This window comes from Electrophorus electricus, chromosome 12 (assembly GCF_013358815.1).
Source record: "Electrophorus electricus isolate fEleEle1 chromosome 12, fEleEle1.pri, whole genome shotgun sequence".
NCBI lineage: Eukaryota > Metazoa > Chordata > Actinopteri > Gymnotiformes > Gymnotidae > Electrophorus > Electrophorus electricus.
This window is the reverse complement of record NC_049546.1, coordinates 15,172,872-15,189,942: the sequence shown is the minus strand read 5'-3', so window position 1 is coordinate 15,189,942 and position 17,071 is coordinate 15,172,872. Positions and strand designations below refer to the sequence as shown.

The following is a 17,071-nucleotide window of genomic DNA, read 5'->3' as shown; positions in this document are numbered from 1 at the left end:
TACAGTATTTGTGATTATATGGCATGTAATCTGATTATATGGCATCCATTCATGGAGAGGTGAACAAGAGAGAGATCTGGAAGAATGTGCCTGGCAGGGAAACAAGGTATACCTGCAGTTGCACCTTTTTATTTTTATTTTTAATTTTAATTTATTTTATTTATTTTTATATTGTCTTTTTCTTTAATTGGTACCAGAAATAAGTTTGGCCAGTAGTTTTTAAAGGTTTATTTAAGGGTTTAAGGTTAATTGTGACGTGTGTGGAAGTGTGGAAGTGGATGCAGTCCAACACATTTAATCTGAGACCCCTTCCACCATGCACTGAGCTATGAAGGGGCAAAAGTCTGGCCCCTCACCCATCAGAGGGCAGCATCCTGGGTGGTGATAAATAGCTTTGGGAGCCTATGTAAAATAGGCCCAGTGGAGCGATGCAATCAGCAGCCTGCAAGATCTGAGGACCCCAGTTTATGACCTGTTCAAGAGCTCCAGCCTAGGGTGTAAATCACATTGTAACTCCATGTCTAGTGATAGACTTTCTCTCTTTTTCTCTGTCAAACACACACACACACACACACACACACACACACACACACACACACACACACACACACACACTATTAGCAACCTGCAACCTCATGACTCTAAACACACACACTATTAGCAACCTCTTGACTCTAAATGCTCTGTCACTGTTCTTATACATATGTATGTCAGTTCACTTATAGAGAAGTTGAGTGTATTATATGCTCATTATCACATTGTTGTATTGAATGGAATATAAGCAAAGGTTAATGGGCTAGTGGCAGATGCTGTGATGTTACAGTGACAGATAGTGTGACTGACTATATAAAGAAAATGAGTCTGCAATTGTAGAGCATTGAGCTCCTCAGCAGTGAGCTCAAAAGGTCAAACCAAGGAGAAACAATGTTAAATTTGAGCTCAGTTTGAGTGCTGGTGAGACCCCTTCCACTATGAACAGACCTACAGATCCTTTACACAGACACAGGTATGACAAAGCTGTTGTTGAGTATAGCCACTCCCTTTAGTCCTGCTGGGCTTTTTGGTGCTAGTTTATAACTGAGTGCCATCATGCCTCATATTTCACTGTCTATGCTGGGTGTCTGTATCTTTAAAATGCAGCCTAAAAATGTGGTGCTCACCTCATATTAGCTTGTGAGCTCAGACATCAACCTGCTGAGTGTCTTCCCAGCCCCGCCTCTATGGCCATCCCCTACCCACAGTGACTCACTGACTGGACAGAGCAGGTGGTGAGAATGGATCTTGTGCATTGACATCCTGAGGGTTAGAACTGTGTTCCAGAGAAACTCTCTCCTGTCCCTCAGGCTGTGGAAGCCTCGCACAGGGAGTGGTTGTGATGACGTGACCACTTTAACTACAAAAAAAGACACACACTCGCACAGACCACAGAGTTTTTAGTAGGATGGCCTAAATTGGAGTGATGGAGGAATTCTCTAGTGGGATCCCTCAAAACTCAACTTAATGCAGTGTAATGCACAGGAGGTTTGGTTATATACAGATGTAATTGCCTGTACTGCTCTTTACAATGGCAGAATATGATCATTATGATTCAATAGACTTTTCTCAGCATACAGTCAATGTGAATAGTTATATGACCCAGTAAGGTGACCTCACAAAAGAGCACATGCACACACCAATTTGTCTAATTTACTAAAGTACCATGGTCCTGGTAATTGGATTTTGGGAAGTAACTTTGTAGCACAGAAGGGGTTTCTTCAGTCCCAAACCCAGTAAGGCACTGACAGGCATCCCTTAAGCACAGAGCATAAGAATGGCATGGGTAGAATTGTTTAAATTTCCAATATGCCATATATTATCTTTCTTCAATGTTCTTGTATCAAACAGAAAAAAAAACATAGAAAGTTGTCATTTAATCATGTGGGTTTAAAATGACATTTTACATTAATCTTAGTATTAATATTTAATGAATGAGTACTAAAAGCTATGTTAACTTGTGGTATGCCTAACTGATCGCAATATTAGTTTTTTAATAGAGATGTTATGGGCTATAATGTTATTATGACTTCAAAATGGTATTCATGGGAGCCATGTTAGCTTTTGCTGGGCTAACATATGCATTAGTACTCTTCTGCATTTCATATGCAAAGCATTTATGGAATTTCACATCTTGGTAGTAATGAGGGCAATGTCACAATTGAATTGAAAGACATTTCTGGATCACATTATCATCAGTGTGGGGAGAACAAGAAGACTGTACCGAGTCAGTGGGAATCATTAGCATAACACCAATTGTAGCAGAATGACAGATTACTAATAGTGGCCGATTGAATGTGGCATTTCCGTGAAGGAGGCTCGACCTTCATCTTTGTTTGGGCTCGGCGGGCTTAATTGGCCCCAACACCTCCCCTGCATATTTACATATCTCTACGTTCCAGTGCCTGTGCTGAACAGCCTGTGGAAAAGGGCTAGGCAGCTGCCGTCCTGATAGCAGTCGTCTTAAGTTGCGAATTTCACTCTTTTACGAGTCCAATTCAGCAAGCGCCAGTGGCAAGGGCCCTGTGTGTGTGCGTGTGTGGGGAGGAGCAGGCAGGGAGGCTGCCATCTCTAGCGTTTCCCAGTTGTGATATATTGCCTGACGGAGAGAGGGTAGTGGGGCCTGCATTGCGGGTATAGAGTGGGGAAGAACCCAGCCCTGCTCCATGGAAAAAGATCCAAACCACAGTCCATCCAGCAGACTCTCGCTGGTAAATCTAGGAAAAGGCCATTACTGCTCCTAGACTTGCCCCCCTGCAAGTTTAAATTAACACTTCAGTCTTGATACTTATATGGCTGCGAATAAAATATCATTGGAGCCTGTTAGCATCTGAATGGTGTAATGCTAATCTGGACTGTATTTGCTTTGTTTTCCACAACATTAGCATGTTGTTCCTTTGTAAAGAAGACTCATGCTAAAGGTGGTACTGTAAAATAAAGGTGAAGTATCCAACAGGGTAACTACAAATTATGTTAACATTTCTTTTGAAAGCAAGAAATGACACATTCCATGTTGAGTTACTATTATTGTTTTTCCCTTTACATTCATACAGCAGAGGCCCTTACTACTGGCAACATGACCTTTGCACATTGGCTGAGCACAGCCTGTGGTGGGATGACCCACCCTGCCAGTGCAATTTACAGCCCCTCCTCTCATCCGGGGTTAATGCCCCACATTGCAGTTATTATTACTGCTACATGAACGAGGGGGTGGAGGGGTTGGTGGTGGGGACGAAGCACGGCAAAGAGACTGCCAACACAAATGGCCCCGGGCTACACTTTATGATTTTAATCATAAAAAGAAATGTCTCCGCAACCCAAAGGGTCACATGTATTATTGAGAAGAAACCCATGAGGCACAAATGTTGTCATGTCAGTGGGAGGACACATGGCCATGGTCTGGACACATTAAAGATTCAGCAATTGCTGGGTGTTGAGTCTTTATTGAAGAATGCACCCATATGGGACAAGAAGGAGCCAAGTAGAGTGAGTAAGGAACATGTTTTATCATGCCTCTGCATAGCTTTTAGGAGCTGAGAATGAGGAAAAACACACACAAGCATGCACACATACACCCACAGACATACATGCACACAAGCAAACAAACACACAGTCTCTATATTTGTACATATCTTCTTTGTATATTTATCACAAAAGAAGAACGGGTCATTTCAAACATCGAACTAATCTCCTTCTCTCTCCTTTGTCTCTCTGTCTCTCGCATACCTGCTCTTTTTCTCTTTGTGTTCTGCTGGCACTTATTGCTTTTATTCTAATTTGGGAAGTTCAGAGCATCTATGGTTAAATTATGGATCTGTTAATGATGTGTGAAAAAAGCTCAATGTGAGCTTTCAAACAACCCTCCACTCCACTCATATGCACACAGACGCGCACACACACACACACACACACACACACACACACACACACACACACACACACACACACACACACACACACACACACACACACACACACACACACACACACACTCTCACTCACTCACACTCCCCTCTGTATCCCTGGAGACCCACCGAACCCCTCTGCTGTGATTCCTGCTCCAGTCTCCTATTTCCACGGGGCATTTTTCCAAGAAATAAGGTTAATTAGCTTTTTCTCTCTCCTCCACCGCGCGCTGTGTTTTGGAGACAGAGGTGGTGCTTTGAGAGTGTGCTGTAGTGAACCAGTCACTGTGGTGTCTGTAATCAGCAGGTGCTGGAGCTGATTCCCTTAACATGTCTTGTGGTCTGGTGAAATTTACCGTATTCATTGCCTCTTATTCTCTCCCTCTGCTTTTGAAACAGCCATCGACTCAGATTGCTGTCCACTCATCGGGGAGTCAGATGATATGACTGACGCATGTTACAAAACTGTGGGCAGGTTGCACAGCTGTTGTTTTGCTTCAGCACATGTTTGTGGATCGAAATACTGAAAGGGACGAGATTGCCCAGTCAATTTGGTCTCATTTTCCTTTGTAAAAAAATTGATAGGATGCAAAGGAAGGTAGGAAGTCTTACTATCTCTGTTTGACTTGTTTTGTCAAGAGGATGTGACTTTAATTAAATGATCAGAGACATTTTGGCTGAAATGTTTCTCTTGCAGCAATGGTATTGTTGCGTTCCGCATGCTCTCTATGAACAGTACTAAGGTGTAGAAGCAAACATGCAGAGCTTCTGTGTACTGAACCCTAAATGATGTGGGTACAAGTCTGAATGAGTCCAAGTCTCTTGGCTGGAAGCCAACTTTGACTAGTTTCCATCCATTTTAGAGCAACTCTGGTGTGTTCACTCCATGGCCCTGCAGAGCCCTGATGTCTCCTAGCATTTGTTATTGAGCACATGGCAGATCTTGAATCTTGAAGGGAGAGCTCCGTTTTGATATGAAGGGATGTTCAGCGTGTGTGTGTGTGTGTGTGTGTGCAGCCTGATCCTTTGTCATGCAGAGCTCAGCAGTAGTGCTCTAATCTCAATCGCCATGACCGAGGATTGTTAAAGCCTTCCAGTACCCACTACCCTGCCACCTCTTTTTTCAATACACTTTTACTTACACAACTGGCTTTGCTCAGAAAATATAAACACTCTTCATTTCATAGTGACTTTCACAAAGATGCTGGCTATAGAGTGGAACGTGTCTGTGTGCATGTGTTCGTTCAGGTGCTGTGTAGCAGCAGACACACTGTGACCTACATACGCAGGATCTGTGCTGTTCTCGAATCGCAGACTGCTGAGCTCAGGCACCACATGGCTCATTGAGTTTCATGAGGGCAGACAGACAGTAGCTACACCCCTACAGGACCCAGCTATTTAGTTCATAGTCTCACAACCCTGTTTACTTAAACTATTAACTTAAGTGACGTGAAGCACTGCCTTTGCTAGGCACCCAGTGTACTAGTTTCCCATTAAGATATCCCTCATTTATACTTGTAACTTTGTACTTATTACATCTGCACAAAGGTGAGGAAATTCAATCTGTGAATGCGGTCGGTGGGAAATGCCTGGATTGGAGTTTGCTGTGGTGACGTTATTAGTGTGCTTGAGGTAGTGGGTTGTCTCATTTCACTCTTTTCCCAAGCCAGCCCTTACTGAGGGGTTGCACCTATCACACGTGTCTGAAGGCCCCTGGGGATGCTGGGTAGGGACAGGTCTGTAAGGTAACCTACTTTATGGTGTGTGAGTGATGATAGGAAGCTGTGGCTCTGGAGGATGGATCAGTTTTTTTCTAGACTGCATATTGTGCTGTGGCTCTCTGGCCTTTGACCCGGCTTCCTGAAGGATTTATTCATTCCAGACGGCTACACATCACTGGCTTGATTTTTTGGGGGGATCTGAAAATATTGTGGAAAAATAGCATGATTATTATGGGGGTTTTTTCTTTCTTTTTTTTTTTTTTACTCACCAGCTGGTGACACAGCCAAAGAAAACAATTAAATTTAGTGGTGTGAAAAAGTGTTTGCCCTCTTCCTGATTATATATATATATATATATTGCATTTTTGTCACACTTAAATGTTTCAGATCATTAAACTAATTTAAATATAAGACAAAGATAACACAAGTTATCCCCCCCCATTAAAACATAAATTAACTGTGATTTATCACATATTTGGAAAAGGAGAGCCACACCCAGGCCTGATTACTGCCACACCTGTTCTCAGTCAAGAAATCACTTAAATAGGACCTGCCTGACAAAGTGAAAAAGACCGAAAGATCTTTAAAAGCTAGATGGCATGCTGTGATTCAAAGAAATTTAGGAAAAATTTGATACAAAGTAATTGAGATTTATCAGTCTGGAAAAGGTTACAAAGCCATTTCTAAAGCTTTGGGACTCCAGTGAACCACAGTGAGAGTCATTATCCACAAATGGCGAAAACATGGAACAGTGGTAAATCTTCCCAGGAGTGGCCGCCCGACCAAAATTATCCTAAGAGTGCAGCGATGACTCATCACAAAAGACCCGACAACAACATCCAAAGAACTGCAGGCTTCACTTGCCTCAGTTAAGGTCAGTGTTCATGACTCCACCATAAGAAAGAGAATGGGCAAAAATGGCCTGCATGGCAGAGTTGCAAGACGAAAACCACTGCTGAGCAAAAAGAACATAAAGGCTCGTCTCAGTTTTGCCAGAAAACTTGATGATCCCCAAGACTTTTGAGAATATATTCTGTGGACTGACGAGACAAAAGTTGAACTTTTTGGAAGGTACCTGTCCCATTACATCTGGTGTAAAAGTAACAGCATTTCAGAAAAGGAACATCATACCAGCACTAAAATATGGTGGTGGTAGTGTGATGGTCTGGGACTTTTTTGCTGCTTCAGGACCTGAAAGACTTGCTGTGGTAAATGGAACCATGAATTCTGCTGTCTACCAAAAAATCCTGAAGTAGAATGTCTAGCCATCTGTTTGTGACCTCATGCTGAAGTGCACTTGACTTCTGCAGCAGGACAATGATCCAAAACACACTAGCAAGTCCACCTCTAAATGGCTTAAGAAAAACAAAATGAAGACTTTGGAGTGGCCTAGTCAAAGTCCTGACCTGAATCTGATTGAGATGCTGTGGCATGACCTTAAAAAGGCAGTTCGTGCTCGAAAACCCTCCAATGTGGCCGAATTACAACAATTCTGCAAAGATGAGTGGGCCAAAATCCCTCCACAGCACTGCAAAAGACTCATTGCCAGTTATCACAAACATTTAATTGCAGTTGTTGCTGCTAAGGGTGGCCCAACCAGTTATTAGATTTGGGGGGAAATCACTTTTTCACACAGGGCCATGTAGGATTGGATTTTTTTTCCCTTTAATAATAAAATCTTTTTCAAACTGCATTTTGTGTTTACTTATGTTTATTTTTGTTTAATATTTAAATTTGTTTCATGATCTGAAACATTTAAGTGTGACAAACATGCAAAAAATAAGATATCAGGAAGGGGGCAAACACTTTTTCACACCACTGTATATCAGTTCTTTCCTGCTGTTATTGAGAAGAATAATGTGTTGATAATGAAGCAGACACTGCTAAGATGCTAAATTTGCCTTTTCTCCAGTGACCGAAGAACTAAGGAATTATATTTATTATAGATATAAATAGGATGCAACTGAAAGGCTCTTTGCCATATAAGCTAAAGTGAAATGTAGCTTTCTTTCTAGATGCTCCAGCAGGTATTTTCGTGGAAACAGGAATACACAGAAGTCTGGTCTCCTGGAGCCATGTTAGGTCAGTTCTACCTTACTGGGTGAATTTCAGAACTGGAGAGTTCATAACTGTAGTTATGATGAATGTATTCTCTGTCTTGTCCAGCCATGCTGCTTTGGGCTTCTGCTATCAAAATCTGTCTGATCTCTGGTGTATTTCTCAGCCTCTGTCTCCTCTTTCTGTTTGGCTGTCAATCTTTCTCCCTCATCTGACTGAATACCAGAGGCCATACTCACATGAATGACCCAGATCAAGGGGATCAGACATCTGTACTTGTCTGTGTGTAGGGTTTTAAGCTGTTACCTACAGGGCCACTGAACCGCCTAAATGTGGTATTCCCACTATGCCTGTTAATATTTCTCCAGGCATTCAGCAACCAGGCGTTCAGCAACCAATGTGGGGGGCTGTCATTATCCTCTCCTCACCCTACCATCACCCATATTTCCAGTCCATTATGGCCCAAAAGCAGGCAGCAGCTCTGAGCGACCGCTTTTACCAAAATAAAGTCCATTACAAAAGGGTTTAAAAAAAAGCTGGTGGTGGTAGGGAGGGTCATGGGTGGGGAGGTGGGTGTGGGTGGTGTGGCTGGTCAGGGGGTATGGTGTGTGGTTTGTTCATTTTTTAAATGGTGTCTATAACCAGCTGTCTGAGCCAGAGAGATAAAAAGGATTCCTCTGATATTATGCTTATTGACTGCAGCAGCATGGGAAAGAAATAAGCATCCTAGCATAGGAAAGCCCAGCACAAAGCATTCATTTCCTAACCAGATCACGTCTAAGTATTCGAGGTGGCGGTGAACTAGAAGCTAATGGTGAGAGTATAAGGAAAAGTAAAGCCCTCTCAGCCTTCGTCTGCCTGTGTGGTTTGCTGTGCTGAAAGCCAGTGCACTGGCCACTCGCTCAGGTTGCCGTGGGACTCTTAGCGTAGAGTAGGCACCCGGATTTCTCAGCGAGATGTAATTCGCCTCTCCTAACTGCAATGGAAGCGGTTGCCATGGCAACAGCTTCCTCCTTCTCCCCATTCAGCTAGCTTTAAATCCACAGAGGGGGGAGTGGGTGAGAAAATATTCTCTCTCTTTCTTTCTGTCTTCATTACATTTGTGTCTCTCCTTTTATCACAAGACCGTACTACCAAAGCCATATACACACTGAAAAGATTAGATTCTGCTTGTGCTCCCTACTGATTTATATTAACTGACTCAGGTGAGCGTCTCCTACTGCAGGAGAGCACTGAGGCTGTTATACTCTGGAGCATCCTCAAGAGGCTGTTTCCTCAAACTCTTTTAAAGCCGCTCCGCCCTCAGCAAAGGCAGATGCATCTTTTTACAAGGGATAGAAGGAGATATCTGAAAGGTAGGACAGGAGTGCTGCATGAGACCACCGTACAATTTAGGGGTGCTGCCGAAGGATACTGCTTTAATGTTACTGGCTGGAATGCGATCAGTCTTTTAAAAGTTCTCAATTTCCTTGTTCATTCTGCTTCCATTCGTTCTGTGTTTCAGTGCACAGCAAATAAAGCAACATTCAGTCTTTTCAGCAGAATGTTGCCTGTGCATTATTGTGTGTTCATGAGAACACTGGCATTACAAAAGCCATCATTTTGCAATACTGTTTTGTTAAGTGTCTTGGGATGATCTGGGTGAAAATGCTGGACCGGCTTGAGCGTTGAGCACCGGACATTGTGTAGGCAGACTGTGAAGGCAGCTAGGAGCTGTAGTGATGAATGGGCAGAAGAAATCAGTGGCTCTTTCCAGTGGAACGAAGCCGCTGTCTCTAGGGGTTTGGGGAGAGGAAAGCCCATGTGGAGATGCTGAAACAGCAGCTCTGGATTTGCTAGCACACAAAATATGGTAAAAAAAAAAGGTGGGGGGAAATGTGGTTGAAGATTTAGGAGATCATTTGGGGGAACTGTATTCCATACTCTCTGTCTGATCTTCCTGTGGATTTTCCTCCTCTAACCCATTTTCTGCAGAATTGGGTCATTAGGATAGTATTATCACCAACATCAATTTACAGGGCATCTTTTCATGCTGCTTTGATGTGTACCATATTAATTAGCTTTTTTGAAATTTGAGCGCACACAAGGTCCTGGATAATCCACTAATATCCCAGTGATGCCTGAAATGAAACACACTTTACATTTTTATGCATTATTTTTAAACATATTGAAAGGACTTTGTCATAACTCTCTTATTGCTTTGGAATATTATCCCTTCAGCAACACTAGGTACAGTGTAATCTAATTTGACTAAGAAATACTAGGAGATTTTAAGTCAAAATTGAATTTGACACTCACTAAGCGGTGGGGGGTGGTGGTTTTTAATTCTAACTCTCTCTCTCTCTCTCTCTCTCTCTCTCTCTCTCTCTCTCTCTCTCTCTCTCTCTCTCTCTCTCACATGGGCCCTGTCTAGCCGACATCATCTCCACAGTTGAGTTCAACTCAACAGGGGAGCTCTTGGCAACTGGAGACAAGGGAGGACGAGTGGTGGTTTTCCAGAGGGAGCAAGAGGTAAACATAAGGAAATGATCCCAAAGAACTGTAAGCAATACACAAAAAGAACATTTTATGTATAACTGAATGCAATCAGAACCCAAAATCTGAATTCTCAGTGCAAAAAGTTTAGTAACATGACATTTAATGTGGATAATTTGCGCCTAGTCATAGAAGGACAAGACATACCACATGTTTACATACACATGTACTCACATATGAGGGGAGAGTCCATGCTATACTTAATAACTATTTTGCTGATTTCCTGTTATTGATTCTGGTTGGCTTGAGACCACCCTTATCTTCATATACATCTTGACTGCTACCACCTATGACAAAAGAAACTACCAGGCAGTGCAGAATTTTATCTTGTGTTTAATTCAGTATATAACTAATTAACATTAGACTAATTTACAGCCTATATACAGTCAGCAACACTCAGCAGGGTTACTGTACTCAGAACCAAATGCTATTGCAGACACCAAGTCTGGACAGTTAAGAATAGTTAGATAGCAATTTCTCTGTTTTCCCTTCTAATGTAGAGTAAGAACCAGCCTCAGAGGAGAGGGGAGTACAATGTTTACAGCACGTTTCAGAGCCATGAGCCAGAGTTTGACTACTTGAAGAGCTTGGAGATTGAGGAGAAGATCAACAAGATCCGGTGGCTTCCCCAGCAGAACGCTGCTTACTTCCTGCTCTCCACCAATGGTATGTGTGCCGGCATCAGTTGGAATAGCAGCCATCTTTGTAGAGGAACCACCATGAGGCTATGGTTCATGTTCCTATTTATGACTACCAACTCAGGATGTGTTTCTGTGCAGGATAGTAACTAGGACATAAATCCCATGAAAATCTTCCATGGACTAGACAGTATGCACTGAGGTCATTTTTATAAGACAAAGAGTGAATATATTATCTGTCAAGCAAGTAATTTATCACAGAGGGTGTGTGCGTCCTCTTTCAGATTGTATGACTTCACCTTATATTCTCCACTGAGCTGGACAGGTGCCAGCATTGTGCCAGATTGCATGTACAATCTATGCCTCTTTCTTTGCATTTTCTCTCTCTCTCTCTCTCTCTCTCTCTATATATATATATATCTATCACAGAGTGGTGTATTAACACTGATGTGTGTGTGTGTGTGTGGGGGGGCGCCCCTGTGTCTGCAGACAAAACTGTGAAGCTGTGGAAGATTAGTGAGAGAGATAAAAGACCAGAAGGCTACAATTTGAAGGATGAGGACGGGAGGATCCGAGACCCCGCAACCATAACCTCACTGCGGGTGAGCATGCCACTTAAAACAGCACTACACTGAATACAAATGAATACACAGGCATGTTGTAAACATTAGCTGTGCAAAGTACACTGAAGCAGATGAGAGGATTTTCATGTTGCAAGGTTTGAAGATATGGATTACTTGTAGGATTGTGGCCAGCTTAGACAGGTCATGTGAGAATTAGGGTCTAGCACTCTTTAAGGCCTGGGTCCACACAAAAAAAAAGACAGGCCCTCCACAAATGCACTGTATGAAAAGATCTGCAGTTGCATCACTTTGAAGAAGGAGGTCTGGTTGAGCTAGTTTGCCTAGTTTGGTACTGTAAGAGCTGCCCCTTTGAGTAAAATAGATGTTCTTTCCCTTTGAAAACTGGATTCTGCTGACTGTGGCTTCAGAATGGCAGACTGCTGGTTTTCATGTTTTCACCGTGAAACTAAGCCAGTTCCCAGTGGTTTTACCAAAGCTTGTTGGCACGCCATCTTGTTAATGCTGCATGGAGCAGTCGTTATTTACATTTCCCATGTGAAAGGGATGATTGTGGTGCTCACAGCCAGCTCTGATAAATGGACCACGTCAATGGACAGGGTTTTTCTGCTAATCAAAAGCCAGCTGCCTAGCAATGAATGTGTGCAGTGAAAAACACATGATCATTTCTCTCTACTGTCCCTTTACACATCCACTCTAAATTGAATCGATGTATAACAGGGTGGGGCCTCCTGGCTCGGTATGGCTGCGGCATCTCTTTTTTTCTGGCACAGTGGCCTAGAGGATTAAAGCGCTCCACCCCTCTGGACCTGTCTGGCCCAAGGTGGCAATCCCATTTGGAGCATGAAATGTATGTGCAGAGGAGACAGAACAAGGGATCAGTGGGCACAGAGGATGAAGGAGACTCAATACACACATTGTGTTGGGAGACTCACTGGGGCAACAGGAGCACACACATTGTGTGTTGTGGCAATGATCACTATGTTCCTGCACATTTACGGCATTTAGCCAACACTTTTATCCAAAGCAACTTACAGTCATGGCTGAGTACAACTTTGAGCAATTGAGGGTTAAGGGCCTTGCTCAGGGGCACAACAATAACTTGGCAGCAGTGTGGCTTGAACTGGCAACCTTCTGATTACAAGTCAAATACCTTAACACTGAGCTACCACTACCCATGTCGTCCCACATGCGGATTTGCCCTGATGCCTTTGGTGGTTTTGTCGTTTTTTAAAACTGACATTAAGAAATGAAAAAATAAATCACTTACTATTTATCCTACTGGTAACCATCCAGTGTTCTGGGAAAGAAAACATAGGATGACAAAGCTAAAGAACACAAGCAATTGTCTGATAATTGTGAATTATAACGGTCTACGCTATCACTACTAAGGTGCAATATGGGACATTTACTTCACCTTTAAAATACATTATTTCTGTTCTTTCCCTTCCTTCTCAGAGCAGATACAAAAAAATGTGACTTTTTTTCCTGCTGCCTCTGCCCACTGCCCATGGTTTGAATTATGTGTGCTATGAGAGGAGGGGAGAGGGTTGGATCTGGGGAGGGGTGGGGATCATCCTCTCTGATCCATTCAATATAATTTCAGGAAGTTATCATGCTTGCATAGAACTGAGATGCAGCCAGGAGCATCTCACAGGCCTGCCACCCTGCATAGCAGCTGTTTTTGGTTCCCCAATCTCACAACCTGCCACTGGCAAACAGCAGGAAATGTATATATCAGCATACATGGCAACAACCAGCCAGCACTTCACCTGGTGGCAATAATAAGTAAGAATGGTGCTATTTGTGAATGAAAGGATTAAGGTGAAGTGGCATCTTAATCAGACAACCCAATTCACATTAAGACCTTAAAATGCTTCCATGAATCAAGCTTTAAAGTCAATAAGTAGTAATGGGTTGGCTTGGTGGGCGGACCCCAAGGACTGTCACAACACTTTAGAGCGTCTGGGATAGAGAGGAAATCACTCCAGGACAGATCGCCTGCTGCTTGAAAATGTATGACATTTTGAGCCGAAGCTTATTCAGCACCCGTGTGGTGCAATTAGGTACCACATGTGGGGCTTTAGTGCTGCACAGAATAGAAGCAGCGCAATGGGCGGGGCAGTCCCAGCACATGGCCGCAGTCACAGATGTCAAGCTCTCATTCAAAAAGCCATTACTCTGGTCTTTTAGGCTACAATTTGGGGCACTGAACTGCTAAATATGCATCTCTGAAAATGTTGTTTTTCATCTATAAAAAGAAATGGTGACGTCAACTGGAAAGATCTGATGAAAATGCCTAGCACTGTACAACTAAATTCACTGGATTTCTTTGGGAAATGTCTTCCAGTATACGTGTTGTGACAAAGGCATGAAGGCAGCCACCCTACCCACGACTCAAACCCAGGTCTGACAGGAGGTAAACATGAGCTCTGACCACCAGACCAAAGAGCCAGCTACCTGGCATAACAGCCAGAGCACCCATTTAACCCCTTCCAAAGTGACAGTCTCTGTCACATCATCCTCCCCTTCAGAGACTGACAGTCTCCATCACAATGCCTTCACCTCCAGGGAGTGTCCCCTGTGCATGACACTGTCAATGTATCCCTCCACACACAACTGCCCTTTCCATCAGGGCCACACCCATGCCCCTCATCAGGGGTCCTTACACTGAGCTACACGATTCCCTCACAGCAGGGGTGGGTTCATCAACCTGGGGCACACTCCCAATGGCCTCACTGCCACGCCTCTTCTGACACCATGTGTGACAAAGGCTAAAGGCAGCCACCCTACCCAGGACTCAAACCCTGACAGGAGGTGAACGTGAGCTCTGACCACCAGACCAAAGAGCCAGCTCTGTGGCACAGCCAAATTACCTAAATGAAAAGCAGGAGGGCATGACCAGTTGGCGAGGGTCAAATATAAAGAGGAGCTTCTGAGAGGTATATCTAGTTGCCTGTTGTTATTCTCTATTGGCCCAGGTGCCGGTGCTGCGGCCCATGGATCTGATGGTGGAAGCAACGCCCAGAAGAGTTTTCTCCAATGGCCACACCTACCACATCAACTCCATCTCTGTCAACAGTGATTGTGAGACATACATGTCCACAGATGACTTGCGAATCAACCTGTGGCATCTGGAGATCACAAATAGAAGCTTCAGTATCCTGCCCTGTGGAGGGTTGTTGGAACCTAGGTCAGGCCAGTGGCCTGTATTTAGATTGGTCATGGATTGCTCTCACATGGGCACAACAAAACTAAACAGGCAAGGAAGGTAAAGGTAAATATGGTCAGTTCCCTATTTAGAAATTTTTAGAAAGAAATGTTAATCTTAGTTAATCTTAATCTTAACAGCGTATGATAGGTAGAAACCCATTTTTATTAGTTTGAATGATGTTGATTTATTCTGTTTATCTAAGTAAGTACATTTTATTTATATAGCACAGTTAAAATCAAGTCCTTTACAGTCAATCAAAAGGACTGCACCTCCATCAGTTCTCTTCCAACCAGACTCATCCATCTCCTCTCATTACTCCACAGTTCCTTTGTACTTAAAGTTCTTTACTCATATCATTATTTTTCATAAAATATTCTAAAGTATTCCTTAACAGCAATTTTAGACATTGTGGACATTAAGCCAGCCAACATGGAGGAGCTGACGGAGGTGATCACAGCAGCGGAGTTCCACCCCCACCAGTGCAACACGTTTGTGTACAGCAGTAGCAAGGGCTCCATCCGACTGTGTGACATGAGGGCGTCTGCACTCTGCGACAACCACTCCAAGTGTGAGTGCTCAGGGAATCCTCGGGCTCACAAAGCCTTTCTAAATTCATCAATACACAGGAGATAAAAAGGAGTTCCAAGTCAATCCACAAACAGTATTGTTTCATGGAAAACCTCTATTGAGGTGAGGATGGGGCCATCTATGACCTGAAGATGATCAAAGGTTTTCACCCTATATAGACAGCTAGAACCTCGTATAGGTATCTGTCATATCTATATAAGTGTTGAATTGTCTGTCTTCACCATTTCATTTCTCTTGTAGATCAGAAAGGTAATAATGGCAAAAACATCTGAAGAAATCGGAAATGCTCCTACCTAATTATAGTACAATAAAGGGTCACTTACAATGGCTAAATGACTAGATTGTTTATTTTTTTAAAAAGTTGTTTTTTTATTTTATAATTGAACATTTACAGCTAATTAATCTAATGATTACTCTTTATAATTATCACTGGAATTCAGTCAGAACTGACTGACAGTGGTGCAGTTTAAGGCAGCCTAGATTTATCTGAAGAGAGCCCCAGTAGTCTATTGAAGTCAAACATTAGAAATGCATAGTGCAACCCAGCTCTTCCCTCTTGAGCCTTTCCCCAAGAGACCAAAGATCATATCAGCCATGACAGGGATTATCCTGCCTCCCACCTTGGGCAAGAGCATGGAGGGAATGATGCTTATGCTAATATTTAACATAACTGTGTCTGCTGCATCTTATCCTGCTAATTTAATTTGGTAGTGTTTCGGAGGGGAATGAAAAATCCATATAGGATTTTATATATAGGATATAGGATAACTAGACACTAATAAATTTCCTTTAGTCCACCTTTAGATCTTCTGTGGGACCGGTTCAAGATTGCAGCCAGATGTGCACGGTTTCGGAATACCATTGAATACATTGACATTTCAGCAGCGGAATGAAAAACAAAAATCAATGTTGTAAGACGCCTAGCTGCATCTGAAGAGATCTGAGTGCGGGAAGAGTTCAGTCCTTTCTTGAAGAGTTATTGATGTGCTCGTTGTTCCATGGACGCATGTCCTGTTGAATGGGCCATTTGCATTCTGTTGGTGAATATTAACCCCAGAGAGGAATGCCCTTGGGGGAAGGCTGAGAGAGGTGTCCTCCTGTTTCTGCAGCATTGCCTTGCCAGGGCTTTTTACACAAAACTGTTATTTTTCACCTGGTATGTCAGCACACAGTGGGCAGACACTGCCTCACCCAGGGAGCAAACTGTTCAATACAGTTGTCCCAGACATCATCAGGTACCCTTGTATGTGTGTGTGTTTGTGTATGTGGGCTGGGAGGTTGTGTTTTAGTTTGTGTGCAGATTTGTGTGTACGTGTGTGTGTGTGTACGTGTGTGTGTGTACGTGTGTGTTCTTTCTACCCCTTCCACTCTCAACACTGAAAAAATCTAACCGTGCAGGAAGGCGGAGCAGGCAACGTCTCTGTCCCGCCCCTGTAGTGCTCGTCTCCTAAAGTGTGGCTCTGTGGAGTCTCTGGAGGCCTCATTACCCCGGGGTGAGGGACGCCTGGTAAGGTTCACTCCTGCCTGGGACAGACTATCCTGCATCCCTGGCATCGATCTGTGTTCCTGCTCCCTCTGCCCCTGTGTTTTATCAGCTATGGAGACATCCTGCTGAGACAGCACACAGCAATCTACAACTGAGTCAACAAAGCAGGAAGGGGGAAATCGACAGCAGTTGACATAATTGTGTCTTGCCAGCTTGCGGGGTATCTCGGATCTTAAATGAGTGTGTTGCTCTTGTCTGTGGGTAGTAAATGTGATTCTTCAAATTGGGGACTGAGCAGGTACCACCTACTCC

At 43.3% G+C, this 17,071-nt stretch overlaps 1 protein-coding gene across 4 annotated transcripts in view; it reads left to right on the top strand.

Annotated features, from left to right (window-relative positions):
* The window catches only part of LOC113582095 (serine/threonine-protein phosphatase 2A 55 kDa regulatory subunit B beta isoform-like), a 47,179-nt gene that overhangs the window by 27,092 nt on the left and 3,016 nt on the right, over positions 1 to 17,071 (top strand). For all 4 annotated transcript variants that reach the window (XM_027017685.2, XM_027017694.2, XM_027017702.2 and 1 more), the window contains exons 2-6: positions 10,131 to 10,228; positions 10,753 to 10,918; positions 11,380 to 11,492; positions 14,453 to 14,630; positions 15,089 to 15,253. In XM_027017685.2, the coding sequence (XP_026873486.1) occupies positions 10,131 to 10,228; positions 10,753 to 10,918; positions 11,380 to 11,492; positions 14,453 to 14,630; positions 15,089 to 15,253 (720 nt within the window). The remainder of the gene's footprint in view (positions 1 to 10,130; positions 10,229 to 10,752; positions 10,919 to 11,379; positions 11,493 to 14,452; positions 14,631 to 15,088; positions 15,254 to 17,071) is intronic.